The following is a 26,147-nucleotide window of genomic DNA, read 5'->3' as shown; positions in this document are numbered from 1 at the left end:
TTGTCAAAATGTGCAAAATCATAAAATGTCACACTTCCTCAAAAATGAAGAAGGTCCCATGTATCATGAAAATCTGAGTCCATTTCTCCACCCTCCTACCGTTGCAGGCGATTCTGTGCCTCTTTCATGAACCCACATTTCTTGAGGCAATACCTCAATTGAGGTATTCTTCCATGTTTTATTAGCCAAAGTCATTGCTGCCAAAAATGTTAGGTTGGGTCTCTCAGTATCTTCAGATTTTCCAGCATAATTGTCACATCATCTTTGGCAAAGAAAGTTTTAAGATTCTGAACTACTCATGGAGTGAAACAGTTGTAATTTTGAAGTGACATTGGCAGGGAAAAATGAAGCCTTACATTATCCAGTATTAATGAATGTTATAAACTGTGCAACATCCAGAGAGAGCAATTTTTTTAAAAATTTTGTTCCTTCATGTTTCTGTCCACACTCAACAGTTACACACAATGTCTTTTTGTTGAAGTAGTAAGGCATGGGAAATGCTCTGAGAACCTTAAAATATCCACAGTTCACCCTTTCTGCTATCAAAAGGGTTTTCTTTTCTGAGGCCTGTCCATGTTCAAGCCCAAAAACTGTGATAATCTTCCTTTGCTACATCCCCACCCCCCACGCAAGAGTTTTCTTACTTTTAAAAGTCAATGTTCAGTAGGGAAATCACTTGAAAAAATGATCTCACTTTAAAATTGTTGAACATGTCTCATGGATCTTAATTTGCCACCAGTCTTCCTACTCCAAGCCAAAGAAACTTCGTCATCAATACTCACACTTTATTAAAATAGTGTTACGTCTTCTTTAAAAATTAGTGAGCCATCCCTCACTAACAGTAAAGCCTACAATTCCAGAATAACCATGTATGACTTAGCCTTTTACTTAAGCATATAAGCTCAGACAGATATATTTTGTTCTCCACATTTAATTACCCATTTAACAAGTGATGACCACAGAAGGTGGCTAGGTTACACATCTTGGTATGGAATGGGTGGCAGCCGTTAAGTGGAGGTATTGCTGGTGGTTAGTAGGTTTGATATGGACGGAGGTACTGCTGTAGCCATCTTTGAGGTGGAGGCCAACGTCTAGGAAGGTTGCTTGTTGGGTTGAGTAGGACAAGGTGAAGCAAGTGGGGATGGGGGGGAGGGGGGGGGGGGGGAATTGTTGAGATTCTGGAGGAATGTGGATAGGGTGTCCTTACCTTCGATCCAGACAGCACTTCGACAGCTGCCACCCATTTCCTACCAAGAAGTCCCTTCCATATAGCCTAACCACCCACGGTTATCACATCTGCAGTGACAAGTAGTCCCTCTTGAAATATACCAGTGGTCTCACTGAAACCTTCACTGACCATAAATATCCTCACAACCTTGTACAAAAACAAATCTCCCGTGTCTTATCTTTCCAGTCTCCCACCACCTCCCAAAGTCCCCCCAGATGGGCACAGATGAGCATTTCCATCATAACTCAGTACCACCCAGGACAGGAACAACTGAATTACATTCTCCACCAGAGTTTTAATTACCTCTCATCATGGCCTGAAATGAGAAATGTCCTGCACACTATCCTTGCCACCCTTCCCACAGTGGTATTCCGCCGCCCACCAAACCTACATAACATCCTCACCCATCCTTACACAACCCCTGCTCCCAATCCCTTACCTCATGGCTCATACCCTGTAATAGGCCTAGATGCAACACCTGTCCCATGAATCTCCCACCAACACCTACTCCAGTTCGGTCACTAACGTCACCTATCCCTTCAAAGGCAGTGCTACCTGTGAAACCAGTCATGTGGTCTACAAGCTAAGCTGCAAATTTGGTTTCAGTTGCCTGAGACTGCAATAGTGTGAGTGAGCTGTGTCGGCGCATGCGAGTGAGCTGTGTCGGCGCACGCGCGCGTGCGCGTGTGTGTGTGTGTGTGTGTGTGTGTGTGTGAGAGAGAGAGAGAGAGAGAGAGAGAGAGAGAGAGAGAGAGAGAGAGAGAGAGAGAGAGAGAGAGAGAGCATATGTCTGTTTATGGTTGATGAAGGCCTTAATGGCCAAAAGCCATAACTGCAAAAGTCTTTTTGTTGTGCCTATCTGCGACTCAGCATCTCCCCTATATGGTGAGTAGCAACTTTCCTTCTCACAATATTGTTAGGAATAATAAAGAGGTTATTTAAGAAATTATTTACACGGAAGTATAAAGAATAACATAAAATCCTTCTGTCAATATTAATAATAATTTTGTAATGAACTGACATGACAAATTATTAATAATCAGCAATGATTTTACAAGCAACAAATCAATGTGTATTTCATTAGTTATTTTTTGTATATGTAAAACATCTACTCACCTAGTAGTGGCAGGAAAAAGCACATTTAAAAGTTAAACAAATGTGTATGCTTCTGGAGCCATTGTTTCCTTCTGCCAGAAGGGTTGAAGGGAAAGGAAGAGGGATGAAGCAAAAGGACTAGTGAGGTTTAGGATAGGGGAAAATGCAGAAAAACCATCAGGAACACAGTGTCAGGAGAGACTTACTGGGTAGGACTTAAGACTGATTGTTGAGGACTGCACCAGATGGATTTGAAAATCTGAGAGCTTAAAGGTGGATGATACGGTAATAAATAAGACAGAAATTACTGACAAGACATTGTGCAAGAGTTAAAAAAAGCAAAAAGCTACTTGCATAATGTGTAGTAGAGGTGGGTGGAAGTTGGAGGGTTGAAAAAGGGGGGGGGGGGGGGGATGAAGAGAAATGTACAGGTCAGAAAATAAAAGATATAGAAAACTAAAAGGCAATGAAGATAGGATTAGCTACTGAGAAGAAATATTGAGACTGAGGAAATTAAAGACAATAATAAACATAAAATAAGGCCAGGTGAGTGACAATAACCAAGGACATGTTACAGTGCCAGTATCTCCTCGGTCTCATAATTTTTTCTCAGTGACTGATCCTTTCTTTATGCCCTTTTATTTCTTTTAGTCTTGTTTATTACCCTATCTTCCACCTTTAGGCCCTTAGGTTTTCAAATCTCATCCCATGCAATCCCCTTTCCCTTATCATCTCATCCAGTAAGTCTCCAATGATCTGGGGTTTTGGGTTACTTTGCCTAACTCTCCCTATTTCCTAAAACTTACCAGGCCTTTTCCTTAGCCGCTCTTCCTTTCCCTTCAACCCTTCTGTCAGAAGATGGAGCCAATGGCTCTGAAAGCTTGCACATTTCTTTAACATATCTCCTGCTGCCACTTGGTTTTAGATTTTTACATATCAAATTATATTATGTTTTCAAAAATGGATTATTTTTGTTTATATATTGATTATTTTTTTATATTTACAAACTAACGTACTTTCAAACATTAAGATTAAGATTCAGACACTCAAAAACACTATGTAAAATTAATAAGTCTTTGTAAATTAATAGTTTCAACTGCATTTGAACTTGTTAACAGTAACATATACTTCTGTGTCATTAAAAATTTTATAAATAGTTAATCTACATGTAACTGTGAGGGCAGCATTTGAGAGCCAGTATTTGATGAACTTCTTTTTTTTGTCATCAGTCTTCAGACTGGTTTGATGCGGCCCACCACAAATTCCTCTCCAGAGCCAGCCTCTTCATCTCAGAGTAGCACTGGTAACCTACATCTTCAATTATTTGGTGTATGTATTCCAATCTCAGTCTTCTTCTACATTTTTTGCCCCCTACAGTTTCTTCCAGTACCATGGAATTCATTCCCTCATGTCTTAACAGATATCCTATCATCCTGTCCCTTCTCCTTATCAGTGTTTTCCACATATGCCTTTCCTCTTTGATTCTGCGCAGAACCTCCTCATTCCTCACCTTATCAGTCCACCTAATTTTCAACATTCATCTGTAGCATCACATTTCAAATGCTTGGATTCTCTTCTGTTCCAGTTTTCTCACAGTCCATGTTTCACTGCCATACAATGCTGTACTCCAGACATATGTTCTTAGAAATTTCTTCCTCAAATTAAGGTCTATGTTTGATACTAGTAGACTTCTCTTGGCCAGGAATGCCCTTTTTGCCACTGCTAGGCTGGTTTTGATGTTCTCTCCTTCCTCCGTCCATCACTGGTTATTTTACTGCCTGGGTATCAGAATCCCTTATCTTCATCTACTGCAAGACCATCAATCCTGATGTTAAATTTCTTGCTATTCTCATTTCTGCTGCATCACATTGAATCATTAATATCCTTTCACCTTGAATTTTAATTCCACTCCTGAACCTTTCATTGCCATTGTTTCTTCTTCGATGTACAGTTGGAACAGTAGGGGGGAAAGACTACATCCCTGTCTTAACCCTTTTAATCTGAGCACTATGTCCTTGGTCGTCCACTATTATTATTCTCTCTTGGCTCTTGTACATCTTGTTTATTATCTGTCTGTCCCTATAGCTTACCCCCTTTTTTTTCTCAGAATTTCGAACATCTTGCACCATTTTACATTGTTGAATGCTTTTTCCAGGTCGACAAATTCTATGAACATGTCTTGATTTTTCTTTAGTCTTACTTCCATTAGCAACCCCAATGTCAGAATTGGCTCTCTCATGCCTTTACCTTTTCTAAACCCACACTGATCATCATCAAGCACATCCTCAATTTTCTTTTCCATTCTTCTGTATATTATTCTTGTCAGCAACTTTTTAAGCTGATTGTGCGATAATTCTCACACTTCTCATCTCTTGCAGTCTTTGGAATTGTATGGATGATAATTTTTCGAAAGTCAGATGGTATGTCACCAGACTCGTACATTCTACACACCAACATGAATAGTCGTTTTGTTGCCACTTCCCCCAATGATTTTAGAAATTCTGATGGAATATTATCTGTCCCTTCTGCCTTATTTGATTTTAAGTCCTCCAAAGCTCTTTTAAAGTCTGATCCTAATACTGGGTCCCACATCTCTTCTAAATCGACTCCTGTTTACTATTCTATCACGTTATACAAATCTTCCCCCTCATAGAGGCTTTCAATGTATTGTTTCCACCTATCCATTCTCTCCTCTGCATTTAACAGTGGAATTCCTGTTGCACTCTTAATGTTACCACACTTGCTTTTAATGCCACCAAAGGTTGTTTTGACTTTCCTGTATCCTGAGTCTATCCTTTTGACAAGCATTTTTTTTATTTCTTCACATTTTTCATGCAGCCATTTCATCTTAGCTTCCCAGCATTTCCTATTTATTTCATTCCTTCAGCGACTTGTATTTCTGTATTCCTGAGTTTCCCGGAACATTTATGTACTTCCTCCTTTCATCGATCAAATGAAGTATTTCTTCTGTTACCCATGGTTTCTTCACAGTTACCTTCTTTGTACCTATGTTTTTCTTTCCAGCTTCTGTGATGGCCATTTTTAGAGATGTTGAAGAGTCAACTATACTGCATACTGAGCTATTCCTTATTGCTATAGCCTTAGAGAACTTCAAACATATCTTGTCATTCCTTAGTACTTCCGTATCCCACTTCGTTGCATACTGATTCTTCCTGACTAATGTCTTAAACTTCAGCCTACTCTTCATCACCACTATATTGTGATCCGAGTCTATATCTGGTGCTGGGTACACCTTACAATCCAGTATCTGATTTCAGAGTATCTGTCTGACCATGATGTAATCTAACTGAAATGTTCCCATATCACCCAGCCTTTTCCAAGTATACTTCCTGTGCTTGAGTCTTTCTCATCTCTCATTCCTTGCCCCAAGTCCATTTTCTCCTGTAACCTTTTCTTCTATTCCTTCACCTACAACTGCACTCCAGTCTCGCAAGACTATTAGATTTTCGCCTCCCTTTATGAACTGTATCACTGTTTCAATATTCTCATATACTTTATCTCTTCGTCTTCAGCTTGCGACGTCAGCATATATACCTCAACTATTGTTGTCAGTGTTGGTTTGCTGTCGATTCTCATAAGAACAACCCTATTGCTGAACTGTTCACAGAAACACACTCTCTGCCCTACCTTCCTATTCATAAAGAATCCTACTCCCGTTTTTCCTTTTTCTGCTGCTGTTGATATTACCCTATACTAAACTGGTCAGAAATCCTCATCATCTTTCCATTTCACTTCACTGACCCCTACTAGATCTAGATTGAGCCTCTGCAATTCCCTTTTCAGATTTTCTAGTTTCCCTACTATGTTCAAGCTTTTGACATTCCACACCCCGATTCGTAGAACGTTATCCTTTAGTAGATTATTCAATCTTTTTCTCATGGTCACCTCCCCCTTGGCATTCCCCTACCGGAGATCCGAATGGGGGACTATTCTGTAATATTTTGCCAATGGAGAGATCATCATGACACTTTTCAATTAGAGGCCCCAGTCCTGTGGATACACGTTACGTGTCTTTAATTGAGTTGTTTCCATTGCCTTCTGCATCCGCATGCCGTTGATCACTGCTGATTCTTCCGCCTTTAGGGACAGTTTCCACCCCTAGGACAAGAGAGTGCCCTGAACCTCTGTCCACTCCTCTGCCCTTTTTGACAAGGCCGTTGGCAGAACGAGGGTGACTTCTTATGCCAGAAGTCTTCAGTCGCCAATGCTGATTATTAATCAAAATTTAAGCAGTGGCTGGATTCCAACCCGGGACCGAGGACATTTTGATTACTAATCAAAGATGCTACCCCTGGACCACAGATGAACTTAATATTGTATTAACATGACACATTTCAGACTGGAATTTGCTCAAGCTGATATGTGAGACAGTGTCAGTGACTAAAGATATTTGTGGCTGTCTTGTGCCTGGAAAAAAAAAGAGAAACTATGAGAAAGGAGTATCAGGTTTTTACTATGTGATAAAAACTCTGACCCAGTTAACCGTACATTGAAGCACAATATGTGCATATTTTCATTATTGTTCTAATAAAGTCCATCATTGCTGGCGCATGGTGATTTGTATTGGGTTATCTTGCCACAAGAAAAATCACCTGTAAAATTAATTCTGTGAAAATACTTAATTTTTGGTAATGTAAAGGTGAAATGAGATTACGATGGGCTGGGCAGCTGATTGATTTATCGAAGTTTGAAATAGCAAGAGTCAACTATACACTATTTACAAACTCGATGAAGTATCAAGTAAATATATTCTGTTTCGATATATCCCTTTTTGAAGACAATTTTTTGTTTGTTTGTTTATGTTTTTTTTCCCCCTTCAAGTAATACTGAAAAATGAGTCACATTTACAAACAACCTTGTTACTAACGTTTTTGATGAAGTCAATCTTAACAGAGACAGAGCTGGTTTGGAGTTTAATGCCCACTGATAAGAGGATCATTAGAAGTGGAGTATAGGCTCATTTTGGTAATGATTCGAAAAAGAATCACCCATCATAGCATTTTCATAGAATTATACAAGTAGATCACGAAAAATCTCCATTAGGACGAAAAGACTGGAGAGCATAGTTGAGTGCTCCTGACAAGCATGGCCAATAACGTACCACTAAACACCAAGCATAGCAACTATAATACAAAAGTGCATCTCATATACCAGTGCAAAGAGCACCGCTCAGAAAATGAAAACAGGTCAAATTCAAGTCCTGTCAGCACATTGTTTTAATTTGCTAAGACGTTTCTCAATAGCAAACTTTATGCTGCAAGGTGAAAGATTTATTCTGATATTTCATAAATATCGGTAAGAATAAACAACATAGTCACACATTACATTCCTATGATACCCAATATCAAGCTGCAGTGTAGCCTATGTAATGCAACAGTGATCTCTGTAACCCAGACCAATATTTACAAAAATTTTAATCTATGTGCAATGACACTTAGAGCCATATAACATATTAAATCTCATATCAAATATCAATCTTTTCCAGAAAATTATTATACATACATTTATTCTGCCAATCTCTTTCTTGCTCTGGAGGTTTACAGTCCCTCTGAGTGCTTTAACCATGAAAACTTCTTCAATGCCTACTAGTTCCCCTACACGCCGCATGCTCGTTGGGAGCTGCTCCCAGAGTGTCATTACCTGTACAATCATATTTATAAAGCATTTATCACATTACAAGACAAAACACAACCAATAAAAAACCTGTGCAGTACCTGAAACCAGTCTAAATTCCCCCATTGTGCGGCTATGTTCAGCGGAGTTACCTAGAACAGAAATTGAAAAGAAAGTGAGAGTAATGAATGCATAACACAAACTACATAGATCATCTACAGAAAAGTAAGTACTTGAAAAAGTAAGTGATTGGATCAGATGAGGCACATTAATTAATGGAAAACTGTTTTCAGGAATGAGTCAGATACCACAGAACAATTTGTGTGTTTCCTACATAATATAAAGGAAGGGCAACCACTCACTTATATCTGGATGACGTGTGGCTGTGCAAGTGTGCATTTGGGTGTAAGAGGGGTTGTGTGCATGAATGGGTGCGTTTCTACTAGAGAATGAGCTCAGAAGCTAGCATAAACAGTTTTCTATTGCATGATTTTATGCGCCACATGTCAGTCAGCTACAGCTTTATTTTAAGTATTATTACAACCAAGACTTTCCACTGTTGTCGGAGGAGGAGGAGATGGGTAGAGAGGGGCGAGGAGGTGGACAGAGAGGGCCAAGGAAGAGAGATGGGCAGAGAGGGCCAAGGAGGAGAGACACGCAGAGAGGGCCAATGAGGAGACAAGCAGAGAGGGACAAGGAGGAGGAGTTGGGCAGAGAGGGGGAAGAAGAAGATGAAAAAACCAAGGGGGCATGCTACTGATGGCAGGAACAGAAGAAGGGTTTAGACAGAGAGGTGGAACAGAAAGATGAGGAGGTAATGGTGGGGAGGAGGGGGAGGGGGGGGGCAGAAGACTGAACAAGAGATTGGTTGGAGGTATGTGCAATATATTTGATTAACATTTGTGTGGGGAATGCCAATTGGGGGAGGGGGGGGGGATTCTAGTAATTCATATAAAGCAGAATGTGTGAGCATTTTTTCAGGATCTCCTTCCAAAGCCCTAGATCAATTACAGTTAACTTTGGCACAGAAAAACACAGGCCTTACAAATAGCAGCACTGCAGTGTTCATAGTCTCATAGCTCTGATATGAGTGGAGATGCTCACAAAAATGTGGTTTTCCCAGTCCCTACCATATAGGCTGTGCTTCCCGACATGCAGGTTGTGTGGGAACAGGCCTAACAAATGAACATGCATTGCAAAGCAGCCAACAAATCAGGGGAAAGAAATGGTTTTCCTTGACCCTGGTGTGTAGGCTGCCCTGCATGACAAGTGTGTTGAAGGAATAGTATTGGACTGCTTTATTGAACTGTATTTCAGGAGCTACATGTGACAATGAATAGGGCAGGTTGAGATGGATAGAAGGGGATGGACAGAGTGAATTGGGGATGGAAATGGATAGAAAGAGAAGAGGTCAAGAAGATGCATGAGGCAGAAGGTATGTTGAGAGGGATAATGGGCAGGTGGAAATGGAAGATGGGGCGGCAGAATGGAAAGAGAGAGAAACAAAGGATGTGGTCAGAGGGAGGGAGAGAAAGATACTCTGAGAAAGGAGGTGGACTAAGAGAGGGGGAGGATGTGACAAAGACACTGAATGGGAAGGTGGAGGTAGGTGGATAGATGTGGGAGGAGATGAGGTGGACAGACAGAGGGAGTAAGAGATGGACAGGGCGAGGGGAGGGAGAAGGTGTGTTCAATACATGCGTTAAATGCATACATGGACAAAGCTACAGGCATCTATATCGTCTGTCTATGTCTCTACATATAAAAGACATTGTCCGAACTGACTGACTGACTCACTCACTCACTCACTCACTCACTCACTCACCATCGCCGAGCCCAAACCGCTGAGTAAAGAAAATTGAAATTGGAAGAGGGTATTGATCTTACTCTGCAGGCATCGTTTAAGACTGAATTTTTTAACATTCCACACATAAGGAGGTCAAATAACGGATGAGAGGTTTCTTGAAAATATATTGCTACTAAAGAAATTTTGAAGGTAGACCTAAAAAAAAATTGGTATTTGATTTCTCTGTCAGAAATAAAGAAATCCGTGTTTTAGCAGTTTTGGAAATGAAACCCCTATGGGGTGAAATAGAAGATGGCAATTTCTTCAAAATATATAATTATTAAAGAGCTACTTACATATTTTTAAAGCTACATCTATGAAAACTGATACATGACTTCTTGGTTACAAATAAAAAAAACATGTGTTTAATTGTTTTTTGGACAGTTAACCACTAAAGAGGTAAAATAGGGGATGAAATGTTTTATGAAACATTTCTTTATGAAAGCAATCTAAAGCTAAATCTACGAAGTCAGCACCAACTCTATGAGATGAGTAGAAATCTATTCTTTTCATAGTGTTGTTAAACAGGTAAATTAAACATAATTTGTGTGGGTGTATCAGGGCAGTGGTTTCCGATAAGACTAAGAGACCATTCATTCTTTAACAATACAATGAATTAAAAGCAATGTAATGAATGTTTTGTTGACCCAAGGAAAGATATAACTTGTGAAGAAATTGGCCAGTAGAATCTACTCATCACAACAATGTACTGGCAGAAGAACAGAAAATGTGGTTGTTTCACTATACCATTGAAACAGTATTGTTTTAAGAACATATAAAGGTATAAAAACCGTCCTCAGTTTCAGAACAATCTAAAAGTACTGTCAATTCTAGGAAGTCCCATTAAGGTGTAAAAGTCAACAGAAAGAAAATCCTAATATCCACCTCTCTATGGGGAAGGGGGTGGGGGCAAACTTTAATACAGCAAACGCAAATGAATGTCAGAAGTGAATGATGCCAAATGTAAGAGGACACACCTTACCAAGTGCCAAAGGTGTTCTAGGAGGGCAAAAGAAGTGGTACAAGGCAGGGCACCATTTTGTCCTTACAGTAGGAAACTGATCCTACAGGCAGATGAACCGGCATTCTCAACACCACAGAATGGTGGAGGTCAAAGGGAAACCACCCCATCACAGATCCACTGGGTATCCCTTGCTCACAGCAAAGCTTAGTAACAAAGCAGTCCAGAATTAAAAGAGAGATCAATTTGGTTTTCCAGGCAGGGTCAGGGACGAAGTACACAAATAGTAAATTTTATGTTATGATAGGAACTTGGAATGTAAGATCCCTCAACACCAGAGGAAAGCTGGAGAATGTAAAAGAGGGGATGGCCAAGCCTTGACACATACATACTCGGACTGAGTAGCAAGGACATTCTTAGTAGCATAGAAGAAAATGTAAAAAATATAAGTTTATCATGGAATTTATTGGTTTCTGTGTCCACAGTTAAGAGTGCCAGCCATGCTGGAAATAAATCATGATTCACAGCACAACTCAATGAGAAAATGAAAAAACTTCTAGTAATTCATCAAAATCAGAGATCCTCACCGCGTGACTCACCAGGTGCAAGGAATATCAATCTGAAAAATTTAATGAGTGCTAAGCCTTCATATAATTTATAATGTGTGAGAGCAAGAACTTCAGAACTGTCCATTTAATAACTTCCCTGAAGATACTGAAAGGTAGCAAAGTAATACAGTGATGTGCTATGGTTGCTGAACTGAAACAGCCTTTATGGAAAAGTGATCTAGCTTTCCCTACCGATACAACCGGCCATCTGAACAACTTGAACACTTACCAACTGATAACAATTTTCATTGGCCACATACAACCATTGTGAATGAAACTGTGCTTCAACACCAACATCTACATGAATACTCTGCAAATCACATTTAAGTGCCTGGCAGAGGGTTCATCGAACCACCTTCACAATTCTCTGTTATTCCAATCACATATAGTGCTCGGAAAGAACAAACAGCTATATCTCTCCGTACAAGCTCTGAGTTCCCTTATCTTATTGTAGTGATCGTTTTCCCTATGTAGGTCAGTGTCAACAAAATATTTTCGCATTCGGAAGAGAAAATTGGTGATTTGAATTTCGTGAGAAGATTCTATTGCAATGAAAAACGCCTTTCTTTTAATGATGTCCAGCCCAAATCCTGTATCATTTCAGTGACACTCCCTCCCATATTTCGCGATAATACAAAACATGCTGCCCTTCTTTGAACTTCTTTGATGTACTTCATCAGTCCTATCTGGTACGGATCCCACACCGTGCACAACAGTATTCCAGAAGTGGGCAGATGAGTGTAGTGTAGGCAGTCTCCTTAATAGATCTGTTACATTTTCTACATGCCATGCCAATAATACGAAGTCTTTGGTTAGTCTTCCCCACAACATTTTCTATGTGTTGTTCATAATTGTAATTCCTAGGTATTTAGCTGAATTTACAGCCTTTAGATTTGACTCATTTATCATGTAAGCCGAAGTTTAACAAATTCCTTTAAGCACTCATGTGGATAACCTCAAACTTTTTGTTATTTAGCGTCAACTGCCAATTCTCGCACCATCCATTTCTGAATCGTTTTGCAATTTGTTTTGATCTTCTGATGACTTAATTAGTCGATAAATGACAGTGTCATCTGCAAACAACCCTAGATGGCTGCTCAGATTGTCTCCCAGATCGTTTATATAGATAAGGAACAGCAAAGGGCCTATAACACTACCTTCGGGAATGTCAGAAATCACTTTTGTTTTACTGTATGACTTTCCGTCAATTACTACGAACTGTGTGACCTCTCTAACAGGAAATCACAAATCCAGTCACGTAACTGTGGAGATATTCCATAAGCATGCAGTTTCACTACAAGCCGCTTGTGTGGTACAGTGTCAAAAGCCTTCCGTAAATACAAAAGTACGGAATCGATCTGAAATCCCTTGTCAATAGCACTCAACACTTCATGCGAATAAAGAGCTAGTTGTGTTTCACAAGGATGATGTTTTCTAAATCCATGTTGACTGTGTGTCAATGAAACGTTTTCTTGGGGGTAATTCATAACGTTTGAACACAATATATGTTCCAAAACCCTGCTGCAGATCGACGTTAATGATATGGGCTTGTAATTTAGTGGATTACTCCTACCTTTCTTGAATATTGATGTGACCTGTGCATCTTTCCAGTCTTTGGGTACGGATCTTTCGTTGACCGAACGGTTGTACATGATTGTTAAGTATGGAGTAAATGCATCAGCATACTCTGAAAGGAATCTAATTGGTATACAGTCTGGACCAGACAAGTCACTTTTATTAAGAGGTTTAAGTTGCTTCACTACTTTGAGGATATTTACTTCTACGTTACTCATGTTTGCAGCTGTTCTTGATTCAAATTCTGGAATATTTACCTTGTCTTCTTTTGTGCAGGCATTTCGGAAAGCTGTGTTTCGTAACTCTGCTTTGGCAGTACTGTCTTCGATAGTATCTCCATTGCAATTACACAGAGAAGGCATTGATTGTTTCTTGCTGCTAACACACTCCACATAAGACCAGAATCTCTTTGTATTTTCTGCCAGCTTTCGAGACAAAGTTTCGTTGTGGAAATGATTATAAGCATCTCGCATTGAAGACCGCGCTAAATTTCGAGTTTCTGTAAAAGATGGCCAGTCTTGGGGATTTTGCGTCTGTTTAAATTTAGCATGTTTGTTTCGTTGTTTCTGCAACAGTGTTCTGACCCATTCTGTGTACCATGGAGGATCAGTTTCATCGTTTGTCAATTTATTTGGTATAAATCTCTCAATTGCTGCTGATACCATTTCTTTGAATTCAAGCCACATCTGGTCTACACTTATATTATTAACTTGTCTCTCAGCAAGGAGTCAGGTGAGTTTTTATCAGCTCTTTTGAATAGGTACATTTTTCGTTTATTTTTGGAGGATTTGAGGGTTACAATATTCAATCTCGCTATGACAACCCTGTGTTCACTACTCCCTGTATCCATTTTGATGGTGGTGGTTGTTTGGATGTTTAAGGGGGACTAAACAGTGAAGGTCATCAGTCCCCCATCCATTTTGATGCTCGCTATTAACTCAGGCATATTTGTTGCTAAGGAGTCAAGTGTGTTTTCACAACCATTTACTATTTACATGGGCTCGTAAACTAACTGCTCGAAATAATTTTCAGAGAATGACTTTAGCACAATTTTGGATGATGTTTTAAGTGTACCTCTGGAATTAAACCTGTGTTTTTGCCAACATACCAAGGGGAAATTAAAGTCACCACCAACTATAATCATATGAGTTGGGTACATGTTTGAAATCAAACCCAAGTTTCCTTTGAACTTTTCAGCAACTGTATCATCTGAATTGGGAGTTCGGTAAAAGGGCCCAGTTATTATTTTATTCCGGTTTCCAACAATGACCTCTGCCCATACTAACTGACAGGAACCTTCTACTTCAATTTTGCGACACGATAAACTACTGCTGACAGCAACAAACACGCGACTGCCAACCGTGTTTAGCCTATCCTTTCTGAACACCGTTTCAAAATGGAACCTTATGGAGCCCAACATTCAAACTGTTAGCTTCTTCACAAAAATTTCCGCTGCGCTTTTCTCTGGCTTAGCCAGCTTTCAGTGCCTATAACGATTTGAGCATCAGTGCTTTCTATTAGCGCTTGAGCACTTGGAGCTCTGGTACTTCCCCAACACAGCTACGACAATTTACAGCTGTTATACAGATGCTTCCTGTATGTACATTCTTCATGTGTTCGGCCTGCATCCTTTGTGATTGAAGTCCCTTCTTGTGTTTTCCTGAGACCCTCTAACCTAAAAATGCCACCCAGTCCACGCCTCTCAGCCCCTGCTACCCGGGTAGCCGTCTCCTGTGTATAGTGGACACCAGATCTATTCAGCAGAACCTGAAATCCAACCACTCTTTGACACAAGTCAAGGAATCTGCAGCCTACACGGCACAGAACTATCTTAGCCTCTGATTCAGACCCTCCACTCGACTCTGTACAAGAGGTCCACAGTCGCTCCTGTCAACTATGCTGCAAATGGTCAGCTCTCCTTTCATCTTGCAAGCAAGACTGGCAGCCTTTACCACTTCTGTTAGCCACTCGAAACCAGAGATAATCTCTTCTGATCTAAAGTGACACACATCATTGGTACTGACGTGAGCCACCACCTGCAGTTCGTTGCACGCTGTGCTCTTCATGGCATCCGGGAAGACCCATTCCACATCTGGAATGAGTCCATCTGGTATGCACACAGATTGCAGATTGGTTTTCTTTCCCTTCTTGGCAGCCATGTCCCTAAGCAACCCCAGAATGCACCTAACAGTGGAGCTCCCATCTATCAATAATCCCACCCTCTGTGATTGTCCAGATCTTGCAGTCCGGGAGGTTTCCTATGAAACAGGACAGGTGACAGTATCTGGCTCAGCAACAGTGTCAGCCACAGACAGCACCTGGAACCTCTTTGTCAGACAAACCAAGGAGGTCTTATGTGTGGCTGCCTGGGAAGTCTTTCGCCACCTGCTACACCCCGGGGCGACCCCCCATTTGACCACAGGTGATGGGTCAACTGCAGTGCCAGTAGTAAATGGTCTGGCCACCGGTGAGGACCAATCGGAGGACTCAGATGTGCTGGATGTCCAATGGATCCCCACGGCTGGCCCACAACAGTGGTGCCTTTCCACTGCAGCCCCAAGCTGTGTAACCCAAGCCATCACAACCTGGAGCTGAGAGCGAAGTGTCAACAACTCGGCTTGCATCCGCACACAACAAACGCAGTCCCTGTCCATACTAAAAACCGTGGAAAACTAAACTATGCAGACAAACGGACTATCGGCATGTTCTGCGTAACTCTACTGTAGACACTGATGAAAACACAGGAGCTGTGTCTAATAAATTAGATTAATACGCCGAGATCCAAAAACCTAGCTACCGAAACACTCAGGTGAAACTAAATAATTAGCCCCTGATTAGGAACTTGTAATATGTCACAAAATCAGTTTACTTTCCAATGCAAACAAAAACACGAGAACTGTGGATATTAGATACTAAATAAACATGCAGAAACTCAAGAAACTAAAGTATTAAAGCCCATAGATGATATTATAAAATTTGCTCTTAGTTAGGAACTCATAAAAGTCCCAAAATCGGTTACTTCCCTGTTGCTGCTTGTGACTCAGCCAACTACTGATGCCTGAGAATCAGTTTGATAAAAGCAAACGTAGTTCATTTACCAAATTATCTTCACTGAAGGACTGTGGTATTAACATGGATTTTGAACACTATCCACCAGCACTGCAGCTACATCTACAATGCACACTAATGTTCTTGTGGAACAGAAGAATTGGAAGGAGAATGAGAGCTGATTACAAATTATTACACATGTTATATGTGATCAGGAAACATGATAAATATATACCTATTTAAAAATAAAATTATATGGTAATATCACATTTTCCCATAGTTTATTATCTTAATGTTTAGCAATATAACCTCGTTTATTGTGGGTTACAAACTTATCACTGCAAAATTAATTAACCTATTAATTAATACATTACATCTGCATCATCCCATATCAAGTCCCCACATGGCTCCTTACCTCTTTGCTCAGTGCTATGACAACGGAGGGGTGGGGGAGAGGATACCGTACCACTGCTCTCAAGCCTTCTGTAGTTACACTATGTGATCAAAAGTATTCATGCACATGGCTAAAAATGACTTACAAGTTCGTGGCGCCCTCCATCAGAAATGCTGGAATTCTATACTGTGTTCGCCCACCCTTAGCCTTGATGACAGCGTCCACTCTCACAGGCATACATTCATTCAATCAGGTGCTGGTAGGTTTCTTGGGGAATAGCAGCCCATTCTTCATGGAGTGCTGCACTGAGGAGAGCTACTGATGTCAGTCGGTGAGCCGTGGCATGAATTCAGCATTCCAAAACATCCCAAAGGTGTTCTATAGGGTTCAGGTCAGGACTCTGTGCAGGCCAGTCCATTACACAGCCGTGCATTATGAACAGGTGTCGATGGTTTTAAAAGATGCAATCGCCATCCCTGAATTGCTCTTCAACAGTGGGAAGGAAGAAGTTGCTTAAAACATCAATGTAGGCCTGTGCTGTGATAGTGCCACACAAAAAAACAAGGGGTGCAGGCCCCCTCCATGAAAAACACAACCACACCATAGCACCACCGCCTCCAAATTTTACTGTTGGCACTACACATGCTGGTAGATGATGTTTACTGGGCATTCGCCATACCCACACCCTGCCACTGGACCACCACATCATGATTCGTCACTCCACACAGTGTCTTCCCACTGTTCAATCATCTAATATTTACGCTCCTTACACGAAGCGAGGCGCCATTTGGCATTTACCAGCGTGATGTGTGGCTTACAAGCAGACGCTTGACAATGAAATTCAAGTTTTCTCACCTCCCGCCTAACTGTCACAGTATTTGCAGTGGATCGTGATGTAGTGGATGGTCTGGATAGATGCTTGCCTACTACACATTACGACTCTCTTCAAGTGTCGGTGGTCTCTGTCAGTCAATAGACGAGGTCGGCCTGTACACTTTTGTGTTGCACGTGTCCCTTCATATTTCCACTTCACTATCACATCGGAAACAGTGGACCTAGAGATGTTTAGGTGTGTGGAAGTCTTGCGTACAGACATATGATACAAATGACACCCAATCACTTCACCACATTTGAAGTCCGTGAGTTCTGTGGAGCACCACATTCTACTCTCCCTCGATGTCTAATGACTACTGAGGTCGCTAATATGGAGTACCTGGCAGTAGGTGGCACCACAATGCACCTAATATGAAAAATGTATGTTTTTGGGGGTGTCTAGATACTTTTTATCACATAGTGTATCTAGTCACGAAGTATGTTGGCTGTGAAGCCTTGCACTAGAGCAAAAGGAATTTATGCAGGTGTAGAGATAGTTCCAAGTAAAAGATTAGGTATATGAGTTAAGATCTATATGTAATATGAAGGAAGAGTATCTTAAAGCAGTAAAAGAATTGGAAACTAATGAAACATCAGGGATTGTACGCTGAAACACGTGACTATTTTTAGACTGATCATAGGAATATATGAACTTTTAGAAGCTTTTAAAAAGTATCTCATAATCCCAACATGTAAAAAATCTGGAACCATTACAGGGTGTATACGACCCGGGACAACCGGGAGAACCGGGAAAAACCCGGGAATTTTTTCATCCGAGAAAAAACCGGGAAAAACCTGTGTTTACATTTAGTGATTTTTCTGTTTCCTCTTTGTTTACTGCTCTCACGTCAAATGAAAACAAGACAGATCTATGTGGCTGGGAGCTATTAAGTGAATTAAAATACATTCACATAATTACGGAAGGCTTAAATATGTTACTAGTTTCAGATTTTATTTTATTTCCACCTTTCTGACAGTCAAGCATTAATTGCCTTGCAGAAAAATAAAGTTATTTTTGCCGGTTTGCTAAAGAAATTTGGCCTTTATTAAGATTTCCTCTGAGGCAGTAAATTTATTTGAAACGAAGTGTTTAATTCCTCACTATTGGCTAGTTTTAACTGTTCGCTGCATTTCAAGTACACGTTTTCATCTTCTAGCACACGACATTATGCCATAATAAAGAACCAAACATGAGATAATACAGTACTGGTACTCCAAGAAAATTTACATCCCGAAAACCATACCGAAAAGCTTAATATCAGGTCGAGGCCTACGTCATTGGGAATCTGGACATACGAATGTGCGCTTTAAGGCGAACTATGCATTTTAGTATGGTTCACGAAATTCCAACGCTCTTGGAGTATCCTCTGATGTCTTGTTTTTTTTTTTATGACATAATGTAAGTAAGATCTTTTAATGTTTTACATGTACGAACATACTGGCTTCCTACGTCACCGTAGCTGCGCAAGCGCGGTGACGCCTCTTATCTGGCGCTCTCTGGCAACTGCTGAAATGAATCTATTTCTAACAGGTCGCGGGAAAATATTGCGAATTGTGGTTTGAAAAGCGTTATTTTCAAAGTAGATTTTCTTTTACGCAAGTTGTGCGAGAATGTACGATGAATCTTTAATCACTGAGTGTGTGCTCTCATTTAAAAATCAACTCTTTGTTGACAAGCCATGTAGAAGATTTTTGAGCCCAGAAGATCAGAGATTTATGTCGGTATTAAAAATTTTGCTGGCATATTTGTATGATGTACCTTAAAGTATAACATGCGCTAAACAGATCAACATTATATGTGAAAGCTTAGCTTCTCTTGTAGCTTATTAATCTTAGAGACAAATATTATATGCGAAAGCTTTGCTTTTCTTGTAGCAACACTATGTATAGTAACTTAAACCATTAACTTTTCCTGTTGGTGGAATTCGAATTCATACTTCCGTAATACAAAAATTTGCAGCGTACATGTTGCTGTTTATCAAAGATCTTTCCAAAACGTGTTTTTTTTTTCCCCCTGTGTTTTATTTTCTAAGGTGCCGAGAAATTCTACGCTGCTGTATAAAACCATATCTATTCAAAGGATTGATAAGTTTTACAGTTCCGAGGGAAAGTATACTGACACTTAACATGGAAAAAGTGAATTTTCACCTGGGAGAAAATGTATTTTTAACCGGGAGAGCTGGGAAAAATCCGGGAAATTTTTTTTTCTTGTCCAGGTATGCACCCTGTATTTAAATTGGAACAACAATGCCCTCAAAGTATATTGTCACAAATGTCAAAAATAGTGACAAGAATGCTACGTAATCGAATAAGCAGTAAAATATTAACCGAATTAAGCTAAAGACTAGCTTGGATTTAGAGTTAATAGAGGTACATGGCAAGCTATCTTAATGTTACAAAAGGTTATATACAAAATGCTGGACATAAAAGAATCATTATTTATTGCATTTATAGATCTACAAAAAGCCTATGGTAATGTGAACAGAGCAATGTTAACGACTACTAGACTAGATTTCAGAGGTGCAAAAACTGTGTATGAACAGTATAAAAACCAAATACACATCATACAGGCAAGTGCAGAAAGGAATCATCAAGAGTGTAAATTGTCACCAATGTTGTTCAACACTTATATTTAGAAAGACATTGAAGAATGTAAAGAGTATATGTAAGTGATACTGTTTAATGGCATAGAAATAAAAATGAGAATTGCTGAAATGTAACTGTCACTGAGAAGAATGAAGAGAAATTCTAAAAACGATACATAAAATCACCTCAGATGGCAAAAGTTTGTCTGACACAAAGAGCAAGACTGCACACAGAAAGGTAGCCTATTACAAAGAAAATGAGCAGCTAACAAAATATTGAGAATTTGTGTATGCAACAAGAGACATTTGAAGCTGTTTGAAATGTAATTCAGGAGGAGGTGGAATAGAACAGGAAAGCGCACAAGGGAAAAGTCTATCAGAAGAATAAGAGAGTAAAATTTCTACCACCAACAGTGTGGGAAAGAAGAGAATGATTAACTGGCCATTTATGCCAATACTGTAGTTTTCTAGTTGATGCATCGGAAGAAATGCTTCAAGGCAAGAGAGGAACACGAATACGTGCAAGATGTAGCAGCAGGTTCATTTGAGTAAATGAAAAGACTAATTGGGAAGAGAAAGGAATGGACAAGAAGAATTGTTGGCAATCAATTTGAAGATTGATAATTAAGAAGCTGTGTCTGTCTGTACTTCACGGTATTTTGCTTTCTGAAGTCAAATACGGCCAGTCAATCTGCCTTGTAATTTTATAGTTTTCACAAGTAAAATCTCCTTTTGATGCAAACAGTATCATTTCAACGATGAAAATTACCTAAATGTCTAAACAGAAAAAAAAAAAAAAAAAATCAAGGAAAAGTGTAGGCAAAAAACTGTCACATTCTGAATGCTAGTAAATTCATGCTAAGGTTTGGTTGATGTATTTCTATAACAATGTGTCAATCACAATGAGTGACTAAATGAAAGCAAATAAGTTTTCAGTCGTATCAACAATAGAAATTCCTGGATGGAATAATATGTAATATAAAGGAAAGGCAACCAGTCACCTGTAGCTGACTGATGTGTGGTGCACAAAAACACACAAAAGACATCAGTATTGTGTTGTGTTGTGTATGTGTATGTGTGTGGTTTCTTTTGTGTGTGTGTGTGTGGGGGGGGTAGGAAGGGAGGTGCGCACATCCGCATGCTTTTTCCAGAGAACATAGAAAGAGCAAGCGGTCTAAAGATAGTGTAATTACTGTTTTATTTTGAGTGTTTCAATGCATCACACAGCAGTCAGTTATAGATGGGCACTTGCCTTTGCTTTCTTAAACAAATAAATTTGCAATGAGTTCTTTGAAACTAAAAAGATAAATTTTGGAGAGAAATCAGTTCTGTATAAATGTTAAGCATTTTATAGTGAGTTCATTTAATCAGTTCTAGGTGGCTAGAAAATTTTGTGTAGATATTCAGTAAAAGAAGAAAGGTGTTACCGAAACAGATAAATTAATGACTAATCACAGTGATACAAGTTTTCAGACAGTCGCTTTCAGCTGGCTTTCTGCTCATTTACACTGAAAATACCAAGCAAAGACTTCAAATGCAAATTTGATGAAAATGTCAAAACATTCATTGCCTGTCTGAGGAGATGAGGATTTTACTGCTCACTGTAACTGAAATTATTGTACTAGAGAGATTTAGGCATACTGCATAGATTACATACCTGGTACACTAGATGTAAATCATTCTCCAAAACAAAACATTGCCTTGCCCGCTGAAGCTCTCTGAAGAGTTCTAGGCCATCATCAGGAGGAATGGATGCAGCCAAACAGGCTGCACCAAGTGGTGTGGGCACATATTGTGTTTTATCATCCTTGTTCTGAAGTCTGATTAACTCATTTTCTTTCAAAAATTTTATGCATGCTTTAATGGGATTTTCTGACACCGAGTTGGATGCAGCCAGTAATGTGCAGTTCATATAAATATCTATCTGTTCTGGTGTTGTAGCTACACCACTTGCTATTATCTAAAAAAATATTAAAGTTACTAAGTTTTATGACAATGTAACTAACTAGAATATGCATCATCAAGACATTTTCATTAAATAGTATCTCAAAGATGACAAACAATTATCATCATACCTCCAAAACAGCTCTCTTCAAACTAGCTGAAAGTTCTCCAAATCCTAGGCAACTTTCTATTGGCTGTAAATCTGATCGAATCAATTTTTCACCAATTCTTTTCTCAGATTTTGTGCAAACAAGAAAACTTTCACCTGTTACAAAATTTTAGATGTTAAAAAGTTGTCACAAAACAATAACAAAAGGTAGACTCATTTTAAAAGCTTATCAATGACTAAGTCATTAGAGACATGGCATAGGCTTGGATTCGGGAGTGACTGCCACGAAAATTGGCCACATTCTTTTCAAAGGATCTGTCCCGGCATTTGTCTCAAGGGGAGTGTAAAAGGCCATATCGTCAAAAATTTTCAATTTTTTGTTTTTTACGCAGACATATTATTTGGAATTGGCTGATTAATTTGGTGTGCAATTTATTAAATTTGTTTGACTAGAAGTATTTTTAATAGAATTTAATCTAATTGGTTGCAGAGGACGTTTTTAGGATTTCGTAAACAACTGGTCAGCTATAACCTTATATCTCAAGAACCATAAGGTCTAAAGACTGTGGTTTGGTTTAATTTGTAGTTGAAACTTAGCTCCACAAGTTGGTAGGACTTGCATGACAGTTGTGAGTCTTGTTTGCGTTGTGCATGCGATATTGTTGGTGTAACGTTTGTGAGTGCTTCATTCTTTTTACTGTTGTGCTAGTGTACTCTTGATGCTGTGAGCTAATTATTACGAGAACATCTGACAATGACAAGAGCAAAAGGAGTTTTCAAGAAAGTAGAAAACCGAGGAAATTGGTACTACAGAACTTATTCTCATGTACCAGAGGTTACAAGTGAGGTTAGGAATGTCAGTTCAGTCAATACAGGTACAGCTCCACCCACTTCTACACCCCCAAGTTCCTCTTCCAAAAATAAACTTGCGGAATGTATATAAATAAGAGAAATGTGAATGATAAAGACATCAACATCATTATAGATTTCAGTATTCTCAGTTCAGTGAATTTACATGTTGTAGTTTATGTGGAGGAAAAATAAACGTCTCTGAAGATGCCTCAAAGCAATATGGGATAGTTTGTAGTTTGACAGATTCATCTGAAAATTCTAAATTTCAGAAGCACTTTTTTACTTCAGAAAAGTGCAAATATAACAAATTATTTGAGACAAACATAAGGAATTTTTACGGACTGAGGTGCAATGGAAATGGGCCTATTGCTGGGAAAGTATTATACGGTCTAATGAATCTGCCACGCCCCACTACAAGCATATCAAAACACACAAACATTTTACTAGACAAAGTGGAAAAAGTAGCAGAGGAATCAATGAAAACCGCAACACAGAAGGCAGTTGAGGAAAATAGAGACAGTGAGGCACCTACAGACATAACAGTTACATTTGATGCGGCCACCAGTCTCTAAACTCGTGTGCAGCTGTCACAAATATTGACACAGGTAAGGTCCTAGATGTAGAAATTTTATGCAAACATTGCCATGGATGCAATATTGCTAAGTCAAATGTAGACAAAAATAGGCAGCACAAAGGAAAGTGCATCAAGAATTATTCAGGCTCTGGTGGAGGAATGGAGAGTACCTCAGCTGTAAACATTTTTCATCACTCTGAACAAAATCGAGGGGGGTTCGCTATGTGCAGTTCATTGGAGTTGTGACTATAGCTTGTTCAAATCTGCTGTTGATAGCAGATCTTATGGTAACAAGATACCAGAAAAGTTGGAATGTGTCAACCACATACAGAAAAGAATGGGCACATGACTTCATGGAGGTAACAGGAGTTGCTGATGGCAAGACTATTCAGGGTCGTCTACTAGACAAAACCATCAATCAGCTATCGGAGTACTAAGGTCAAGCCATAAAAAGCAACCAAAATAACCTAGATGGTATAAAAAAGGCTGTGTGGGTAACCTTATTCTATCAAATATCAACGGATGACAATCTGATCCACAACCTTTGTTCAGGCGAGTGATGTAAATATAAAAAAGCTGAAGCAGCTGGTACTTTAGATAAGTTTACCCACAAGAACTTTATCATGTTGGCTATAAAGCCAGTTTATAGAGATTTGGCAAATCCAGATCTATTGAAGAAATGTCTAACAGGGCAAACATGAAATGTGAATGAGTCATTCAACAATGTAGTGTGGACAAGAGTACCTAAAAATGTACTTGTGGAGTACCATACATTGAAACGTGGTGTGTATGATGCTGTTATCACATTTAGTGATGGTAATGCTGGTAGACTAAAAGTTTTAGAGGAATTGGGAGTGAAGACTGGTTGGAATACGCAAGACATACTAGAGGAACTGGACAAGCAGCGAGTCAAGAATGCTGAGCTACTAGTCCACAAAGTGTCCAAGGGGGCAAGATCTTTGAACAGGAGGAAGAGGATGCATTCTGCCAATGTAGATTAAGATAAAGACTACAGTGCTGGTGCATTTTAGCTGTTGATTCTATTTAAAAGTGTGTTTCTTTTAAAAATAATTTTCAATTGCAATTTCTGAAAAATAAATTTTTCTAAGACAAATGACCTGTTTTGTCAGTAACTGTAAAAGATAGACTCTTCATATTTTACAGTTAATTTGTAATACCCTTATTGTACTATACCTCTGGAATGTTAGAGATAACTTGCACATTACTGACAAAATGCACAAAAACGTATAGAAAATTGTAATATAAAAATATACAACAGAGAAAAATTTCTATCTTAACTTATGTAATATATATTTCAATCAAACTAGAGGAGTAAGTACTCAAAACACGTATAAGCAACCCACAAAAGTTTCATAATGTAGCATGAAGTAGTTCCTGAGAAAATGGGTCATGGAGTTAGCAAATTTAACATTAGCAAGATAGGCCATTCATACTCCCCTTAAGTGATTTACGACAGTCGAGGATGATCTCAAACTGGACTGCCAGATGGGGATTTTAATTCCAGTCTTCCTGAATGTAAGTCCAATGTATTGTAAGTACCATAAAGCAATGGGGAAATCCAGCAGGTAATAACAATAATATGGGGAAAACAGATATCTAGTCATAACATAGACAAGACATTGAGTCACAGACAGGCACAATGAAAAAAAGTACTAGAATTATTTTAGTTTTCAGACAAAGTATGAGAGTGATTAATGAAACTGCTATAATATTTTAAAATTGTAATGATGAACAAAGAATTGACATGTCATGTTTCGCTGTAGTGTCCCTGACATTGAATTAACATATTTCATTACTTCAGAAGTGCAAAGATACCACGATGAAAGAATACTTTTGGTTGTGAGCATAGCCATTTTCATGCCACAGATTTCACCTCTTCATCACTTCTGAAATGCCTGACTCCTGATGGTTTTCTGAGTGCACCGAACAGACAGAAGTTTTCAGAAGCATGGTCTGATGAATAAAGAGGATATACCCCCGAGTAGTCTCAAATATCTTATGACCTGTATGCAGCCAGGCATTGTAATGCTCCTTAAATCAGAAATCCTCGTCATTTACTTCTGATTGCAATGAGAAGTTGATTTTTCAGCATGTTTGAATAAGAAGTGCCGGTTATTGTCACTCCTCTATCCATGTAAAGCTCCAAAATTAGTCCATTTGCATTCCAGAAGAGAATGAGTATGACTTTTCCAGTAGACAGTTGAGTGCGGAATTTTTTTGGTTTCGGTGATGAGTTGTGACACCATTCTTTGCTTGAACTTTTTATTTCTGGTTGGTGATAGTGGACCCATGTCCAATCATCTGTAATAATTTTTCCCAGAAATGCATGCCCTTCAATGTGGAAATGGCGCAAAAGTTCTTAACAGGCACCGACACGACGTTCTTTCAAATCAGCAGTCAACTGATATAGCACCCATCTTGCAGATGCCTTATTCCAGTGCAGCACATTATCAACAATATTATGCACTGAACTGGTGCAAATCTCTAAACTTGTGGCAATTTTGTTCAGCATTACACATCTGTTCTCCTTTACAAGTTCCTCCACTAATGCGATGTTCTCGTCCGTCACTACTTGGTGAGCCTGCCCTCGTCTTGGGACATCCTCCACAGAAGTTACATTGCTTTTGAACTTCATGCACCACTCGTACACATGCTATAATGACAAACACAAAACACCTACTGCACAGCCATTCTGCGATGAATTTCGATCGGTTTGACACCTTCACTACACAAAAAACCCATAACAGATCACTGCTCAGCTGCAGTTTATATTTAGATTGGGACGGCCACCTTGTTGTGG

At 39.3% G+C, this 26,147-nt stretch overlaps 1 protein-coding gene across 1 annotated transcript in view; it reads right to left on the bottom strand.

Moving 5' to 3' along the window:
• The window catches only part of LOC126470012 (DNA polymerase theta-like), a 347,322-nt gene that overhangs the window by 192,707 nt on the left and 128,468 nt on the right, over nucleotides 1-26,147 (bottom strand). The window contains exons 10-13 of the mRNA XM_050097913.1: nucleotides 21,923-22,056; nucleotides 21,505-21,807; nucleotides 8,059-8,109; nucleotides 7,847-7,984 (exon numbers count right to left, since the gene is read on the bottom strand). Of these exons, the coding sequence (XP_049953870.1) occupies nucleotides 7,847-7,984; nucleotides 8,059-8,109; nucleotides 21,505-21,807; nucleotides 21,923-22,056 (626 nt within the window). The remainder of the gene's footprint in view (nucleotides 1-7,846; nucleotides 7,985-8,058; nucleotides 8,110-21,504; nucleotides 21,808-21,922; nucleotides 22,057-26,147) is intronic.

This window comes from Schistocerca serialis, chromosome 1 (genome assembly GCF_023864345.2).
Source record: "Schistocerca serialis cubense isolate TAMUIC-IGC-003099 chromosome 1, iqSchSeri2.2, whole genome shotgun sequence".
In the NCBI taxonomy this organism is placed as follows: domain Eukaryota; kingdom Metazoa; phylum Arthropoda; class Insecta; order Orthoptera; family Acrididae; genus Schistocerca; species Schistocerca serialis.
The sequence above is the reverse complement of the archived record's forward strand: the minus strand, read 5'-3'. Positions and strand labels throughout refer to the sequence as shown.